The sequence below is a fragment of the Phocoena phocoena genome, chromosome 17 (genome assembly GCF_963924675.1).
Source record: "Phocoena phocoena chromosome 17, mPhoPho1.1, whole genome shotgun sequence".
Classification (NCBI taxonomy): Eukaryota; Metazoa; Chordata; class Mammalia; order Artiodactyla; family Phocoenidae; genus Phocoena; species Phocoena phocoena.
This window is the reverse complement of record NC_089235.1, coordinates 61,876,247-61,891,879: the sequence shown is the minus strand read 5'-3', so window position 1 is coordinate 61,891,879 and position 15,633 is coordinate 61,876,247. Positions and strand designations below refer to the sequence as shown.

The 15,633-nt window shown below is 37.1% G+C and overlaps 1 protein-coding gene across 3 annotated transcripts in view; it reads left to right on the top strand.

Annotated features, from left to right (window-relative positions):
* The window catches only part of ENPP2 (ectonucleotide pyrophosphatase/phosphodiesterase 2), a 75,688-nt gene that overhangs the window by 15,044 nt on the left and 45,011 nt on the right, over nt 1-15,633 (top strand). For all 3 annotated transcript variants that reach the window (XM_065895407.1, XM_065895408.1, XM_065895406.1), the window contains exons 5-9: nt 1,607-1,667; nt 3,778-3,875; nt 4,090-4,169; nt 4,922-5,041; nt 12,174-12,229. In XM_065895407.1, coding sequence (XP_065751479.1) covers nt 1,607-1,667; nt 3,778-3,875; nt 4,090-4,169; nt 4,922-5,041; nt 12,174-12,229 — 415 coding nt within the window. The remainder of the gene's footprint in view (nt 1-1,606; nt 1,668-3,777; nt 3,876-4,089; nt 4,170-4,921; nt 5,042-12,173; nt 12,230-15,633) is intronic.

Here is a 15,633-nt window from a genome sequence, read left to right as displayed (position 1 = left end):
GCTCTGGAAAGTAAATCCCAGAGTCCTTACCTTTGAGGCAAGGGGCATGGCTTTTGTACTCACTGGCTGTAAGCTGTAAGGCAGAGCACCAGCAGCAGCATGGGGATGGGGGTACTAGCTGCTAAAGGGGATGGGACACCAATGGCTCCTGCTATACCCCAAAGCCATACATGCATATGTGCTGACTTTGTGTGGCTGAGTGTCAAATATGATGGTTTTATTCCAATAATAAATACTACTCAATGGACTGCCAAACATATAAAAATATGCAGTTTCTGTCTTTAAGGATTTTTAAGTCACCATGGCACCCACTTCTAAAGTTAATGGAAGGATCCAAGGATCTTTGTGTAAAGTTTGCAAGTCATTTTTTAGTGTCTAAATTAAGTCCTCTTCCTAGCTGTGACATGGAACATTTAAATAGAGTTTCTGTTCAAATATTTTGAGGGAAAAGCAAATCAGTTCTGAAATATGCATAGTGTTTATTTATGGCAAGACATACTGCTTGAATGCTGAGTTTGAAAATTTTTCCTGCCCCAGATGATTATTCGAACTGTTGATAAAGCATAAAACTCGTTGAGAATTTATTTCCTTTTCCCTTTTATTTCCCTAGTAAATGTACCAATAAGCCACAAAGGCTATTAGAAGAGAAAATAAAGTCCTAAGTATCACTGGTCGTTGAATCATGAAATGCTGGCTTTTGCTGGTTTAAAATTCTAGTTGCAGTACTTTTGTAGGGCCCATGTGTACGCCTGGGTTATTACACGTGTGGTAAAGCTTCCCTATTTTAAGGAGCATGGTACTTAAACAATTGTCAATAGTTAGATTCTTATTGACCAGGGAGATCTCCAGTGCTCTTTACATGGGAGCAATTTCTCCAAAGTCTTGGTCACAAATGTTACTTATGTCCAAGACATATGCTTTTTTTTGTTTTAGGAGAACTTAAAGCAAATGCTTTTTGATAATTTTCATTTTCTGCAAAGTAAGCTTCATTTTGTATCTAAGCTCTTTTCTGTTCTCTGTTCTTGGTGGGAGTAACTCAAGAAAGACATAGCTTTATGCTTCCAGATCTTAGTGGAAGATAAAAGTGAAAGATAGCATTGGTTTTTATTCCTAAGTGCAAGGGCTGTACACGGATCCATTGGCAAATAACCTCTCTATTGCAATATTCCATCTATCATCTCTGAGTAGCCTAAATCTTTTTCCCCAACTAAAGGGAAGTTGTGCCATGTTTTCTACGACTATGAGATGTTTGGTGGCCTAGGAAAAAATGTTCTGTCTAATGACCAAACAGTTTATTTCTGGAGGGAAACAAACACGGAATTTTGTTCACTGACGCCACTGGTGTTTTTATCTACAAACCATTTAGACTCGGAAGGCTCAAATAAACACCACTTGGGGTTATTAAATCTAGACTTTCCCATCATGTATGGGTGTAGTTTAGTAAGCCAAAACAGACACTAGGCTTTATTTCAGAAGTTCTTTTTAGATGGCGTCCCATAAACAGTGAGTATCAAACGGGACACAGGTCCTGCAATTAGACACTTCAAGGCTCTGGATGATATTTATAATTAGATTCATCAAAAAGTCTACCCATTTTTCCTTACAGGAGAGTCACATTGGGTAGATGATGACTGTGAGGAAATAAAGGCCCCAGAATGTCCTGCAGGGTGAGTGCATTTTATGAATATTATACAGTTTTAAATATTTATTGATAAAATATCACAGGCTATGGATGGGTAAATGGTTAAAAACAATGTAAAACTGAAATCCTCTTATATAGGCAAACTTATGAGTACTTCTGAGTAATTTACCAGTCGAATGCTGGAATGTACATCTTGAAGTAGGGAATTAAAAAAATTTTTTTTCTCCTATCACCTGCACATATCAGAGACTGAATATCCTCTGTATCTCACCTTAGCTGAAGATTTTACGAAGTATATATAAATAATGCTGAAGAAGAAAAGAAACATTTCTGGCAGTGATTTGGTTTGTTTTCCTGTGCTTTTTCCTGAAGTGCTGCTTTTGCTTTTTGTTTTTTTTGGTGACGGTAGTGGTGGTGGGGTGGCTGAAGGGAGGACTACAGAATGTCTCGAAAATATTATCCACGATGGTAACTCCTACCAGATGCTACAGAAACTTGACAAACCACTACAGCCCTGCTTTGCTGGGCTACAGCCAAACTTGAGTGACACCCCACAGCTCAAGTGGGACCAGCATAAGACACTTATTACGCCTTCCAGGAAACTGTTGCAAATTCATGGACCCTTAAAATGCCTGGCAGAAAATAAAATGTTCTACAAATGTGTTTTCATGAATGTATTTGATCGAGTGTCTTTTTGTTTTAGGCAGCACAGCCTGGGACACAAAATCTAAGAATTTAAATATTTTTATTTTTGTCTCCTTTTTAACTTTCATGAGCTACTTGAACTTCTTTGGACTTTTAGAATGGGATGACAATAGTTTCTGAATGTTTAAAATGTGTTCAGTTATTTTGGAGGTGAAAGCAGTCTATGTGGTAGAAGCGTTAAATTATAATAGTTATGATAATAATGAACTCATATAGTATTGTTCTAAGTTCTTTATATGTGACTCTATTTTAAATGAGTCGTTTAAAATATGCCTCATCTGGGACTTCCCTGGTGGTCCAGTGGTTAAGATTCTATGCTCCCAATGCAGGGGGCCTGGGTTCGATCCCTGGTCAGGGAACTAGATCCCGCATGCTGCAACTAAAGATTCTGCATGCCGCAACTAAAAAGATCCCGCATGCCGCAATGAAGATCCTGCGTGCCGCAGCTAGGACCCAGCGCAGCCAAATAAATAAATAAATAGTTTTTAAAATGCCTCATAAGAAATGTAGCTTCAAGTAAATTCAAGCCCGTGCTTGCTGAATTATCTTCCAACTATTAGAAACAGTTTTGCACATAGTTTAGCGTTCTCAAGTCTGATCAAACAACTGTATCTTTAGAATATAACAAAAGGCCTATTTCATCAGTCCTGCCCTAGTTAGGTGGATAGTCTAATCCTTTATTGATTGATTTTTAGATCTTCAACAGTTTAAATTATTTTTGAAATTATTTTGTAATTAAACTTAAAATAATTTTTGTATAAGTATTTAGTTCTAGTGACAGGAGTACTACTGCTATTAATTTCATCTCCCTCCCTTCCTCCCTCCCTCCCTCCCTCCCTCCCTTCCTTCCTTCCTTTTTTCTTGTATGTGATAAATATTTGTTGAAGCCCTACTATGGGTCCACAAAATAAAAAGATGAATAAGACACAAACTGTGCTTTGAAACGAGTGAGGAAGGTAAACATGTTAATATAGCAATATAATATAGTATAATGTATATACGAATGATAAAAGAGGTATTAATTAATATCTTAAAAGGATTTAGAAGCATGACACCTAATACTATGAAAGAGGAAATCTTAAGCTGAATTTTAAAGAATGAATAGGAGTTTTTCAGGTAGCAAACGGGAGAATCAATATTCCAGGCAAATATAGCAGCTTTTTACATTGTGAAAAACCTTGTTTGCAGTGCAAGAGGCAGCAGTGGAGAAAGTACATTAGGGGAAATCTGGAGTCCAGTCCGTTCCCTGGTCATTTAACTCTGCACTTAAGTTGCCACAAATGTTATGTGGCTAGAAGCCCAGGCTTGTACAGATATCCTCACTTGAAGTTTCATCTTGGAAACCCTTGGTTCCAATTATTGAGAATGACTAGGCATGAAGCAAAGCTGTGACAATAATTTTTCTAAAGCTTAATGTGTTACTGTTTAAGGTTTGTTCGCCCTCCATTAATCATCTTCTCTGTGGATGGTTTCCGTGCATCGTACATGAAGAAAGGCAGCAAGGTCATGCCTAACATTGAAAAACTAAGTAAGTCATTTTCATACTGTGTTCTTATCTGTAATCCATGATCTGCCCAGTAGCCACTTAGCTGTCGGTTTTGAGATGTATGGACACATGACTTTACCATTTGAAGTTCAAAAGTGAAGGTAGCACATGTCTTTGCTCATTTATAGAATGGATTTGCGTACATGAGGTGATTCCTGGTTGTTCTCTTGCTCTAATACCTGAATTCTGTTTCTAGGGTCTTGTGGCACTCACTCTCCCTACATGAGGCCCGTGTACCCGACAAAAACTTTCCCTAACTTATACACTTTGGCCACTGTAAGTATTTTTTCAAGTGGTGTAGATTCAAAGCGCTGATTTCATCCTGAAATGACTTAGAGAGATTTAAAAAACATGTTCCTTAGTGTTCAAAGAAAATCTTTCTCTTTTTCATCTTACCTGTATCAGTTGTTTATAGTAAATGCCTTTTACAACTTTGTAGATGACTGAACTTCATTGCAATTTTAAAACCTTTTTTTTTTTTCAGCTGCAGTTCTGTCTGCATATATACATTCAACCTCTCAAATACCACAGGAGCTATTCTTTATTTTCTGAATTTTCAAATAAAATATGTTGACTTCAGAGCTGCTGTGTTTAAATTTTCAGATACTCCCAATTCTACCTTGCTTTCTTCTTTAAAAAATATAATTTATTTATTTATTTTTGGTTTGGAGTAGAAATAGAACCTAGGAAAAAGGAATAGTGTATTTAGAAACTTTGGAGGCACATAAGTAAATTTCATTCTAAGGGGTAATTTATTGTAATAAAAATTATTGTCATCTTATTAAATGCAACAGTTAAAAAACATCCCAATATTAAATTTCTTATAATCATGTCAAGTTTCACAGATGGCTTATAATTAGTCCATAGATAATATTCCTGTTTGCTAAGACAGACACGTATAGAGGTTATATATGTCTTATATAAAATTGGAAATTAAATATTGTTATAAAACCTTCTATGATAAGAAAATTTATGATAGAACTATTATGTGTGGATTATTTTGACAATAAATTTGCTTTTCCACAAAGGGGCTATATCCAGAATCACATGGAATTGTTGGCAATTCAATGTATGATCCTGTATTTGATGCCACTTTCCATCTTCGAGGGCGAGAGAAATTTAATCATAGGTGGTGGGGAGGTCAACCGGTGAGTTTTGCATTTTTTTGTGTGTCTGTGCCTTGAAACATTTCACCCACCCCCAAATTTGTTACCTGTTGAAAAGATGCATTTAATTTCCTCATACTTGGCAATGTTTCTGTCTTTTGATATTGTATATATATATATATATATGTGTGTATGTGTGTACATAATGTATGTGTATCTATATGTGCATATAATATGTATGTGCATGTGTATTATGTATATATATACGTATGTGTTAACATATGTGTGTATGCAATGTATATATACTGTATATACATATGTTTATGTGTCTATGTTTATACATGTGTGTATGTGTATGTGAGGTTATTATTATAAAAGTGTGCGATGATAAGGATCTCCATTAGGGTGACAGTGGTAGAAATGGTGACATAGGGGTAACTTTCAGAAATATTTTGAAGAAGGAATACTCAGATCTTATTGATTTACTAGATTTGTGGACACAATGAAAAAGAAGTGAATGACATGACTGCCACAAAAATTTAGCCCAAGCGCCATATGATCAGGAACAGGGAAACTTGCTGGGAAAAAAAAAATCTCAGTGAAACCCACAGTAAATTTATGAATTCTTCTGTTTAATCCATTTTAAAAAAAATCTTGGAAGTTACGTATAAGTGGAATCTACCTTGGTTCTGGACCAGCAGATTGATACTTTGAAAGAAATCATCCTATTTACTTCAGATCAAATGGCTGGGCAGAAAGTAAAAAGGGATATAGGTGGCTTTCTGCACAATATTTTTCCTGTGACTGTGTGTATGTGTACGGTCAGAGGTGAGCAAAGCAGCAACATAAATCCACAGCTGTTTAATGTGCAGAATTGAACTAAGTGCACGTGACCCTGGGTAGAAGGATCCGAATCCCCGTAGGAACACATCCCAGTACACACAGTCGATCAGAAACACGTAGAAGAAGGATGGCCAATGGTTCCATCTCATGTCTACTCTGACTGGGGGCCACGGCTCCCTGGAACACCAGTGGGAAGAGGGGCTGGGAGGCTTTTGTGCAATCTGCCATGGCATGAAGAGTGGGCAGTCTGCACATATCCACGTACCTACCATCCCCAAATGATCTCCTACCTGGAAATGTTTGCTTCAGTCTATGAGCTAAATAGAGAATATAAAGTATGAAAAAAATGGTATTGCTCTTTGAGAAAAGGTCATCTATGACAAAAAAATTCATACTGCATAATCAGTATGCATGGTTAAATATGGGCTTTTCATTTAAAAAAAAGTTGGAAGACTTGTATATCTGTCGAAGTGTTTCTTTCTGTCAGAGGTTCTGATTCTGCCGTCTTTATTCAGGCTAGACTCCCAGAAGTCTGTGATGTCTTACACTGTAAGCAAAGTGAAATTTGTTTACAATGTGGATTTCCCAAACAAAGTTTATGATAGAGGAAGATTTTAGGTATAAATAAAATAATTGAAATTTGAGTTCTGTCAAGAGCTGTTGCTAGTTGGTGTTTTATATTAATTTTGTCATGGAAGCAAACTTGCTTGAAGAACCACAAAGGATATAAATAGTAATTTTATCAAATTGGATCAACTTCCACTGGGTATGGTTTTAGGCTTCCTCTGGGTTGGCATGACTCAGAAGATGAGTCCACATATTCACTAACTCCTGCAGAAACAGAGCAGACGGAAAGCTGTGAACCTGCTCGATGAAGTGAAGTCTGTTTTAACCCTGTTTGCCTGTTTCCTCACTAACTCTCTAAGTCGACACATTTCACTAAGTTTATTAATTCCCTAGTGCTGACGGAGATTTGCACTGAAACTGATTTGTGTTTCTGTCTATCTTCTTGAACGAGATGCCACCATAAGAAATCCAAGGAGCACAGTAGATATCATTTAAAAACATGTTTTATAGAAACTTGGCACATAGGAATAATATATGGACAGGAACTATAAGAAACTACAGTATGAGTATAAGAAATTATAAAAGTGCTATAAGAAAAGATGAGCCTTAATAAATACTCCTTAAGCATAAGAGGCTTGTATAATTCACAGTGAAAAAATAATTGGAGTAGAGAAAATATTTATAAAAGTCTTAAACAGGTAATTAAGTCAAACAACTTATTTTTTACTGAGTGATTAAACCATGAAAGACATTTGGCTAAATAATATATGAGTCCTATTAAATGGTGAAAAAGAACCATTCTTATTCTAGTTTGAAATCTTATATATGACACGAGGCATTTGTAGTGTCCATTCAATTTGAATTGCACCATTCAACTTCCAAAAATAATTTCTATAATTTAATTTTATTTTTAAAACCCTGATATAGCCACTTTAGCAAAGTTGAGTCTGCTTTTAATTTGTTAATCTTCAGAATTCACTGTGCGACCCTACATTTCTCCTACATATTATAATGGGATTCCTTTTCATGTTGTTGTTTTGAAGCTATTTACTTTTTTCTCATTACAAAAGTATGTTCCATACTCTTAACAGAGTGCCATAAGTGTGTTTGTTTCTTTGAAAAATCTCTCCATTCTAATCCTGCAATTTCTAACACTAAGATAACTCAGTGAGGAAATTACCTGTTCCGTTCAAAGCTGGACTCAGAGAGGTGGAGAGCGAATGAGACTCCACAGGGCCCACTACGTGTGGCGATTTGAGAGATGAGTCCAGCACCCTACCATGGTGCAAGTCCTCTGGAGCCATAGTTTCTGGAGGAAGGAGGATTCTTTTTAAAAATTAAAAAAAAATTTTAATTGAATGAAAGATTCTTTAAACTCTATAGTGCTTTACAATTTTCAAAAGTTTCACACACATGATATCAGATAATCCCATAATAACCCCCCTTCTTTACCCTACCTTTATATTGCCCCCTTCCCCTTCCCTCTCCTCACTGGTAACCACTAGTTTGTTCTTTATATCTGTGAGTCTGCTTCTTTTTTGTTTTATTTACTAGTTTGTTGCATTCCTATTACTTCTCAAGTTGCTGGGCCTATGGTGGTTTTCGGCCAGCATTGGTGATGCAGTGAGTTGGTCCTGAGACCACCCCTGTGAATTACTGTAGTGTAAGAACACAAGAAAGATGGCAGGTTCAAGAAAGAGATAGCAAAGAGAAGAAGAATGACATTAGAGTAGGAGTGAACTTCCAGGCCAAAGGGATTGGCCTGATGGAAAATGTTAGTCTTTGCTTACCACTTTGTCTAACAGGTGACTTTCTTTTTTTTTTTTTCCAGGAAAATTTTACCTTTTCTTTATTGTGTTTCTTTTCCATATACTGCGATAAATCTATATTTCTTTCTCATTTTACTGTATCATAGTGTACTTAGGATAGACTCTACTCTCCTGGTCCCTTTGCTGCCAGGCTCACTTCTCTTTCAAATTTCACTGTAAGCAACCTTTTCTAAGTAGATTTCACTAAGCTCCCTCAGCCCTCACTAAGCTCAGGGACCCACTTTTGGGTTTTCTTGTTATTTCTATCATAATTGTGACCATGTCATTTGAAATTATTCACATAATCTGCTTTCGTCTATGGGCCCCATGAGGGTAGAGACTTGATTTATTTATCTCTTTATTCTCAGGACCTAACCCACAGCCTAACACATTTAGGTGTCCATTTATTATGTTTTGGATTGAACTGTTCTACAGCTCCATCTGAGGCGTGTTTGCCTGGACTTCCTCCTGGATTTCATCACTCACTTTCTTCTGGCCCTAATCACCTGGAAAGAGCCACACTGGTTCACGATCTATTCTGCTGCATCCCCGAACCCTCACATCTTTAGTGTGTTCCTACTCTTGAATCTCAGTGATTGATTTACTCCTGCTGATACTAGGGCCCCGTGCATTCCTCTGGTGTCCCAGAATTCTATTTCTTCTACCTCTGTGCTTTACAATGCAAAGGAATAATTTCCCTGCAGAGAACTGCTAGGAAGACTACAATAGTAGTTCATGGTTTTCAAAAATGTTCTTTTGCATGTTTTCCTTTTTAAAACATCTCCCCTTCTCCCACAGCTGCATATTCTCCTGAATTTGAGAAAGTGTTGGATTTCGCATTTAAATGTTCCTGGTCCCAGTGGGAGTTTTCTTTTCTTTTTTTTTTATTCCTGATAACATATCAAGAAGGTACAATATTATTTCCATTTGTCCCCTTTTCAAAATGTAGCATCTAGGACACAAATGTTGAAAACTCTGCCTCTAGATAAAGGAAAGCAATGGACGAAATACTGGGATTAAAGGTGGGAAGGCCAGACTCAGTGTCTTCTTAGCTAATTATTTTTTAGCTGTGTTGTTTGGCCCATCGCTGAGGAAATACAGATTACATTCAAATTCAGAATGGGAAATTATAATTCCTATTTCTCTGAATTAACAAGAAACTAGTTTTATGATTTCTGTTTTATGATTCTCCCTCCCCTGCGCCTCCTCCACTTTATAGACCAAGATGCTCCTTTTCATTTATCTTCCTTTGGACCAATATTTTACTGCATTTTTTTCTCTGTAATTACTAGATTTAACTTTAGAGTTCTGAAATATAATATATAACTTGCAAAGGAACTTTTATAACTGCTCATGATCTGATTTAACTTAAGAATCTTTCTTCATGCTTCAGTTTCATACCATTTGCCAAACCTTTGACCGACCAGTTTCATTACTGCTAGGGTCCTTTCCTTTGAGATTTTAAAATGTTTTTTCTAATTCCAAGTATTCTCTCTTATTTGTTCATTCTTTGCACTTTTCTGACCATGCTCCCAATTTTCTTTTAGAAAATGCGGCCAACACGACTTGTACCAAGAAGCAGGGAGAAATTTTTTGCATCTTTTTTGGAAGAAATAAATAAAAAAATTTTACCTTTAGTTTGTCTTCATAGTTCACATTGCTTTTTACAACTGGTTAGTTTTTCTTTTTTTCTGATTACCAAGATGTTAATTGTCACTACAAAATTTTGGGGAAGTACAGGCAAGTACAAAAAAACAATGATTCTGATTTTGCCACTGGGATAATTTTAGCACCCTCACATCTGTCGTATCCCCTAGTGCTCTTTCCTTATACCATTGCAAAGACTCCTTTGGTGATCATTCCCCCTGAGGGTTAGTAAGCTAAAAGTTACTTATAGGGCTTCCTGTTGCTCTGATAATGCCAACATCAGCATGTATTCCACAATATAACTTTTGAAAATGTAGGGTCATCATTTGACAAAATTGTATTAAAAATTTTTCCATTAGAAAACCCCAGATTGATTTTACATTTCATATCTGCCAAATATTGCCTAATACAACTTGCTTGGAAATGTCAAGGCACCACAGTTTCTAGGAAGTTGTTTGGCTATGCATGCACCAAGGTTGTGTCTCTGAAACTAAAATAAGTATGCAAATAGATCACTTAATATAAGAAACTGATCTCTCTGAGATCTGAGGTGGCTTTGAGGCACCTGCAGGGTATCCAGGGCTCGGTTTGAGTTCACCTTCTTGCTAAAGGAGGTGCTGACACAAGACTGTATGAAACTCCAGGACCCATTTGAGTCCTCCTTGGCTTGAGGATACCCAGAAATGCCAGAGTTTATCTGTAAAGCAGAAGGATACTTTGGACCAAACCCTGGTAGGATGCTTAGAGCAATCTGAGGTCCTGATCTCTCTGGTCCATCCTAATGGGACAAGGACTCCACCTTTCCCATGCTAATGACATCCGCTGGCAGCTCAGACCTCCAGGAATCTGGGAAGGTGCTGTATGCTCTCCTGCCCCATCCCTCACTTGCCAGCTGCAGCAGCTGTGATTTTGGAGCTGGGGGTTTCCAGTCCTCCCCAGGGGCCTGGGAATCCTTGCAGAATTCTCCCAGGCCAGGCGTTCCAGACCTTTCTGAGGCCATGGCCAAGCTCCTGAATGCCCCACACCTCCAAATTGCCCCTTTCCTCAAAAAACAAAGATTTTAACTGGAGTAAGTAAAGCACTATCAAATTCTGGAGACAAAGAAACCAGAAAGGAGGTTGGTTGCAACTCGTAGACCATTTTTGTTTTGTAAAAAACCAAGCTACACTTCTTTTTCCTGTTTGCCTCCTAAAGCTAAGGGGTTTCTTCTCACGGACTTCTATTCAATGGGACACTGGCCATTCTAAGTTGTTTTTAGTGTCCTGAAAATAACTGGATGATATTTATTTCCATTAATGCATAATAATTAAGATGAAAATTGATCTAGTGTTTACCAAATGCTAAAACACTGTTTTTAAGGACTTTACATGTATTAACTCATTAAAGCTCAGAATAATCCTATGCGCTAGGTAATATTATCTATATTTTAAAGGAATGTAGAGACCTTAAATAACTAGCTGAAGGATCACATGGCTTGGTAAGTGACAGAGGCAAGGCTGAAAATGCAGCTAGCTGGTCGCTGGGCTCAGGTTCTTAACTGCCGTATCTTCTACCTCCCAACAGCATGAGCTGGAAAGAATATACATATATTGGCCACGGGGCATGGGGGATCTTAGTTCCCCAACCAGGGATCGAGCCCATGCCCCTTGCAGTGGAAACGCAGAGTCTTAACCACTGGACAGCCAGGGAAGTCCCTGGAAAGAATATTTTAAAAGCCTTAATGACATGCTTGGTTCACCTAACTTATCCCAGGAATTTATTCCTAAAATTCCACTTACAAAAAGGCTAAGTAAAAGGTACAAGGGGAAAACCAGAATAAAAAATAGCCCCTTTTCCCCATTTCATTCACCTCATTTAAAACAAAACAAGACAAAGCTAGGTTCTGAGATCCTGGCATCTGTGTGCCAAATTGGGGTTTTCCTCTGTAGGCTTTCAACAGTCAAGGAAACATATGGTCACTCGGGGTCCTTTGATGAGCAGAATTCTGCCATGTAAGTGAAATGTTCAAAACAATGATCAGAAAAGACAGGTACAGAAGAGACTCTTGAGATGAAATAAAAGTTTTTTTAAAAAGAGCCACTATAATCATAGCAGAGCTTGAAAGCTTTTGCAGAGAATGTATTGAATAACATTTATGGAAAGAATAATTCTGACTTCCAGATGTGAAAAAAAAAAGGTTGCAAATATTGGGAAATTTATGGTGGGGTATGGTAAAGTATAACATATCTGAGCTAATATATTTTAAAACCTTTTTCTTCTTTGACCCAAACCCAGAATATGTTCTAAGCCTCTTATATTTTCCTCATTAGCTATGGATTACAGCCACCAAGCAAGGGGTGAAAGCTGGGACATTCTTCTGGTCTGTGTAAGTTACCTCTATTTTGTCAATGTAAAATTACAATTATGATTCCATTTAAGAAACATTCATTCAATTTGATTTCACTTCAGTTAAATGTTAACATACTCCAACGTATGAATATTTTCTGATTCAAAATAACCCTCCATTTTTTTTTAAGAGATCCTCTCTGTCTTTTTCCATCTCCATTGTCTTTTCCTCTTCTCTCTCTCTTTTCCCCCATCTTTTCTTAATAGAATGTAAGGAAGATTTTCTCTCCTACATCTAGTCACCCTTTAGAATTTTCTGTCCCTGTTTATAGGTTTTGGGTAACTTGGCACCTAGGGAATGTATATTTCTCAGGCTATTTATTGCTGTGATTTGAATTATCATTTTCTATAAATATATTACAATATTCTATATTTATTTTGGTTTACAACTTTAAAAATCGAATATGGTCTCAGACAGCTGATGTAGTGGGCTAGAGACTGGAAACTCCAGACAGGAGACAAGAGGAAGTCTCTGTTTCCACCCCATTTTCCCACTGAGCTCCAGGATTTCCCTAATAAGAAAAAAGGAACTACTTCTCTTCCCCGCAGAGGTGATGGGGGGATTAGTAGTTAATGTTCATAAAATAGCCTTAAGATGAAACTTACCTAATAAAAGTGTCAACATGCTGATTATTTTTGAGGCTCCTTAGTAAGAAAAGGAATCTGTTTCAACTTTCATGGGGATTTTGTTCCCACTGAGATGTTCTTTCCATCTTTATTTTTTTTAACCACCCAAAGCTGTTTCCATATTTGCCTCTTATGCCGTAACAAAAATATGACTATTCTGTAATAGTAGTGTGCTGAGAGCAATCACAGGTTCAGATTAACACAGAATGGTACCATCTATATTCTCCAAATTCAGGAATAAAGGTAGCTTCTTCAGATTTGAAGGGCTAAATTGAAATTGGGTTTGGTGATTTGAAGCTAACACAGAGTGTCCCTTAAAAGTCTCCCCCCCCTTTTTAAAAAGAGATTTTTCTCTGTTGAGAAATAAGTATATGTTAGAAATGCCATGTAGATTTACCAATTTAATCTTCTGCATTACATTTTTTAGCCTTTGATTGTCATTGATGCTTATAGAAGTGATTTCTTCTGCTCCACAACATATTTGGCTGGTAGAATGGAGAGGTGCCAAAAGCATAATTAATACCTAGTCCCCACCCTTACCCCCCGAAACTGCCGCAGAGCTTCATTGAAAAGGCTTAGTGTTCCGGTTTTGAATGGCAATTTTTTCCACCCATTTCAAACCTTATAAGAAGGTAGCTTTTTTGCTCCAAAGATGTCTATAGTTTGCTTTGCTTCTCAGACTATTCTTTTATTTCTATATCCCGGAAGTGACTTGGATTCATTTTCTTTCTTTCTTTTTTAAAAATCTCTTTAGAACTTAAAAAAACTTGTCATACTTCCAGGTATTTAATGGAATATATGTCAAGGAAATCTACACGTCATAGATTGTGAAAATTTTAAAATTTAAAACCAGATTCAGCCATAGACTTAGACTTTAAAGGTCATCTTTTTAACCTGGTTCCATATTGCAACCTAGAATTAGTCTAGCTTTTCAAAGGATAGCATTTCATTTCAAAATCATCTTCAGCTGAGTCTCCATTACATTCTTTTACGTCAATTCATGTTCAAAGGCAGTAACTCCCTTTATATATGGGTGTCTAGATTGAGTCCAATCCCAGCTCTGTCACGTAATAGAGTGCTGACCTTGGACAGGTGATTTAATCTCTCGATAAATGAATGTCCTCATCTTCAAATAGGAATGATAGTGTCTTCATCATAGGGTATCGTGAAGGTAGAATGAGTTAACTTCTTTAAAGTACTTCGTAGGGTACTTAGTACATAGAGAACAGCCAATAAATGGTACCTGTTTTCTTATTCACATCACCTCTTTCAACAATGACCAGACAATGGCTATATATGACCTAAGGTAATTTGTTCCCCTTTAGCACTAAATCACTCATCTGGTTTATTGAAACTCATCGAGTTTATTTTCCATTTTTCCTACTTCCTTTTCTTTTTCTAAAACATGTCTAATGTACTTGGTGTCATGAGAAATTCTATATCAATCAATAATGGTAAAGGCAACAGCATGAATCCCATTTCCCTTTCTGTTTGGAATACATTCTTCCTTTGTCAGATCTGTTTGTGCCGTGTCTGCTTCAAATTTTAAACATTAATGGCTAAGGGCCATGTCTTTTTTGGTCTCTGAGGTTATTTCATAAAGATAATCTAAAATGAGTAGGAAACTTAGAGACCACTGTGTCTGACTCCTCACGTTTGAGATCAGAGTGCCAAGGCTTAGAGAGGTAAAATGTACCCAAGGCCACAGTTACAGTGGATACTCAGGCCTCCAAAGTACTCATGCTCTTACCACACACACGTATTCATCCCTTGCCCAGAAAATGGCAATTACCTGCTTCTCGTTCCAAACAGAGAATGGTGACTTCCCCGTAATAGCTTTTTTTTTTTTTGGTAGGAGTATCTTGTACCTTTTTTTGTATTCACAGAAATGCCTTGAGCGTAATACGCTTTTAAAAAATATTTCGTGAATGAGTGTACTATATCTGTGGGCCTGTGAATCCAGTACATAATGATAAAAGCTAACTTTTTTGGGGGGTGGGGATGCCACGTGGCTTGTGGAATCTCAGTTCCCTTACCAGGGTTGGAACCCTGGCCACAGCAGTGAAAGTCCGGAATCCTAACCACTAGGCCACCAGGGAACTCCCATAAAGCTAACATTTTTCAATGTTGTCAGGCACTATTCTAAGTATTGTCTCTTTTAATCCATACAACAACCTTATGAGATAGGGATGATTATTCTCCTCATTTTATAGAGGCACTAAAAGGTTAAGTCACTTGTCAAAGTCTCATCCAACACAAACCCAGGCATCTGGCCTCAGAGCTGATGCTTTTTTCCCCTGCTCCCTACTTGTCAAGTACCCCATCCAAAGAAGGCATTAAAGGGTGAACATTTTGAGCTTGAAACAAATTCTATTAATTTGTATTTTTCCATTAGCGTCAAGTGAGTCCATCAGAATCCATTCTTGTGACTTAACACCAATTACATAAAATAAAGCAGCTTGTAGGTAGGTAGTGAAGTAAGGTAAAATGAAAAGGCTACAACATTCACTTTTTTTTAAGTTAGGAAAGAATTCAAAATATGTAATTATTTTGTTCAGATACAGGGGATTTCTAAGGCTGAAGAATTAAATACCTTCAGCGATTAACCTGGCTTTGCTATGCCTACTTCAAATTCAATTATAGGTTATAATAGACAGGATCGCATTTATTCAATAGCATTGGAATTTGTTTAAATGAGAACTTGTTTTATGGTAAACATGACTTTTTTGGGGCTGGTAGGATAGTTCTAGACAGAGA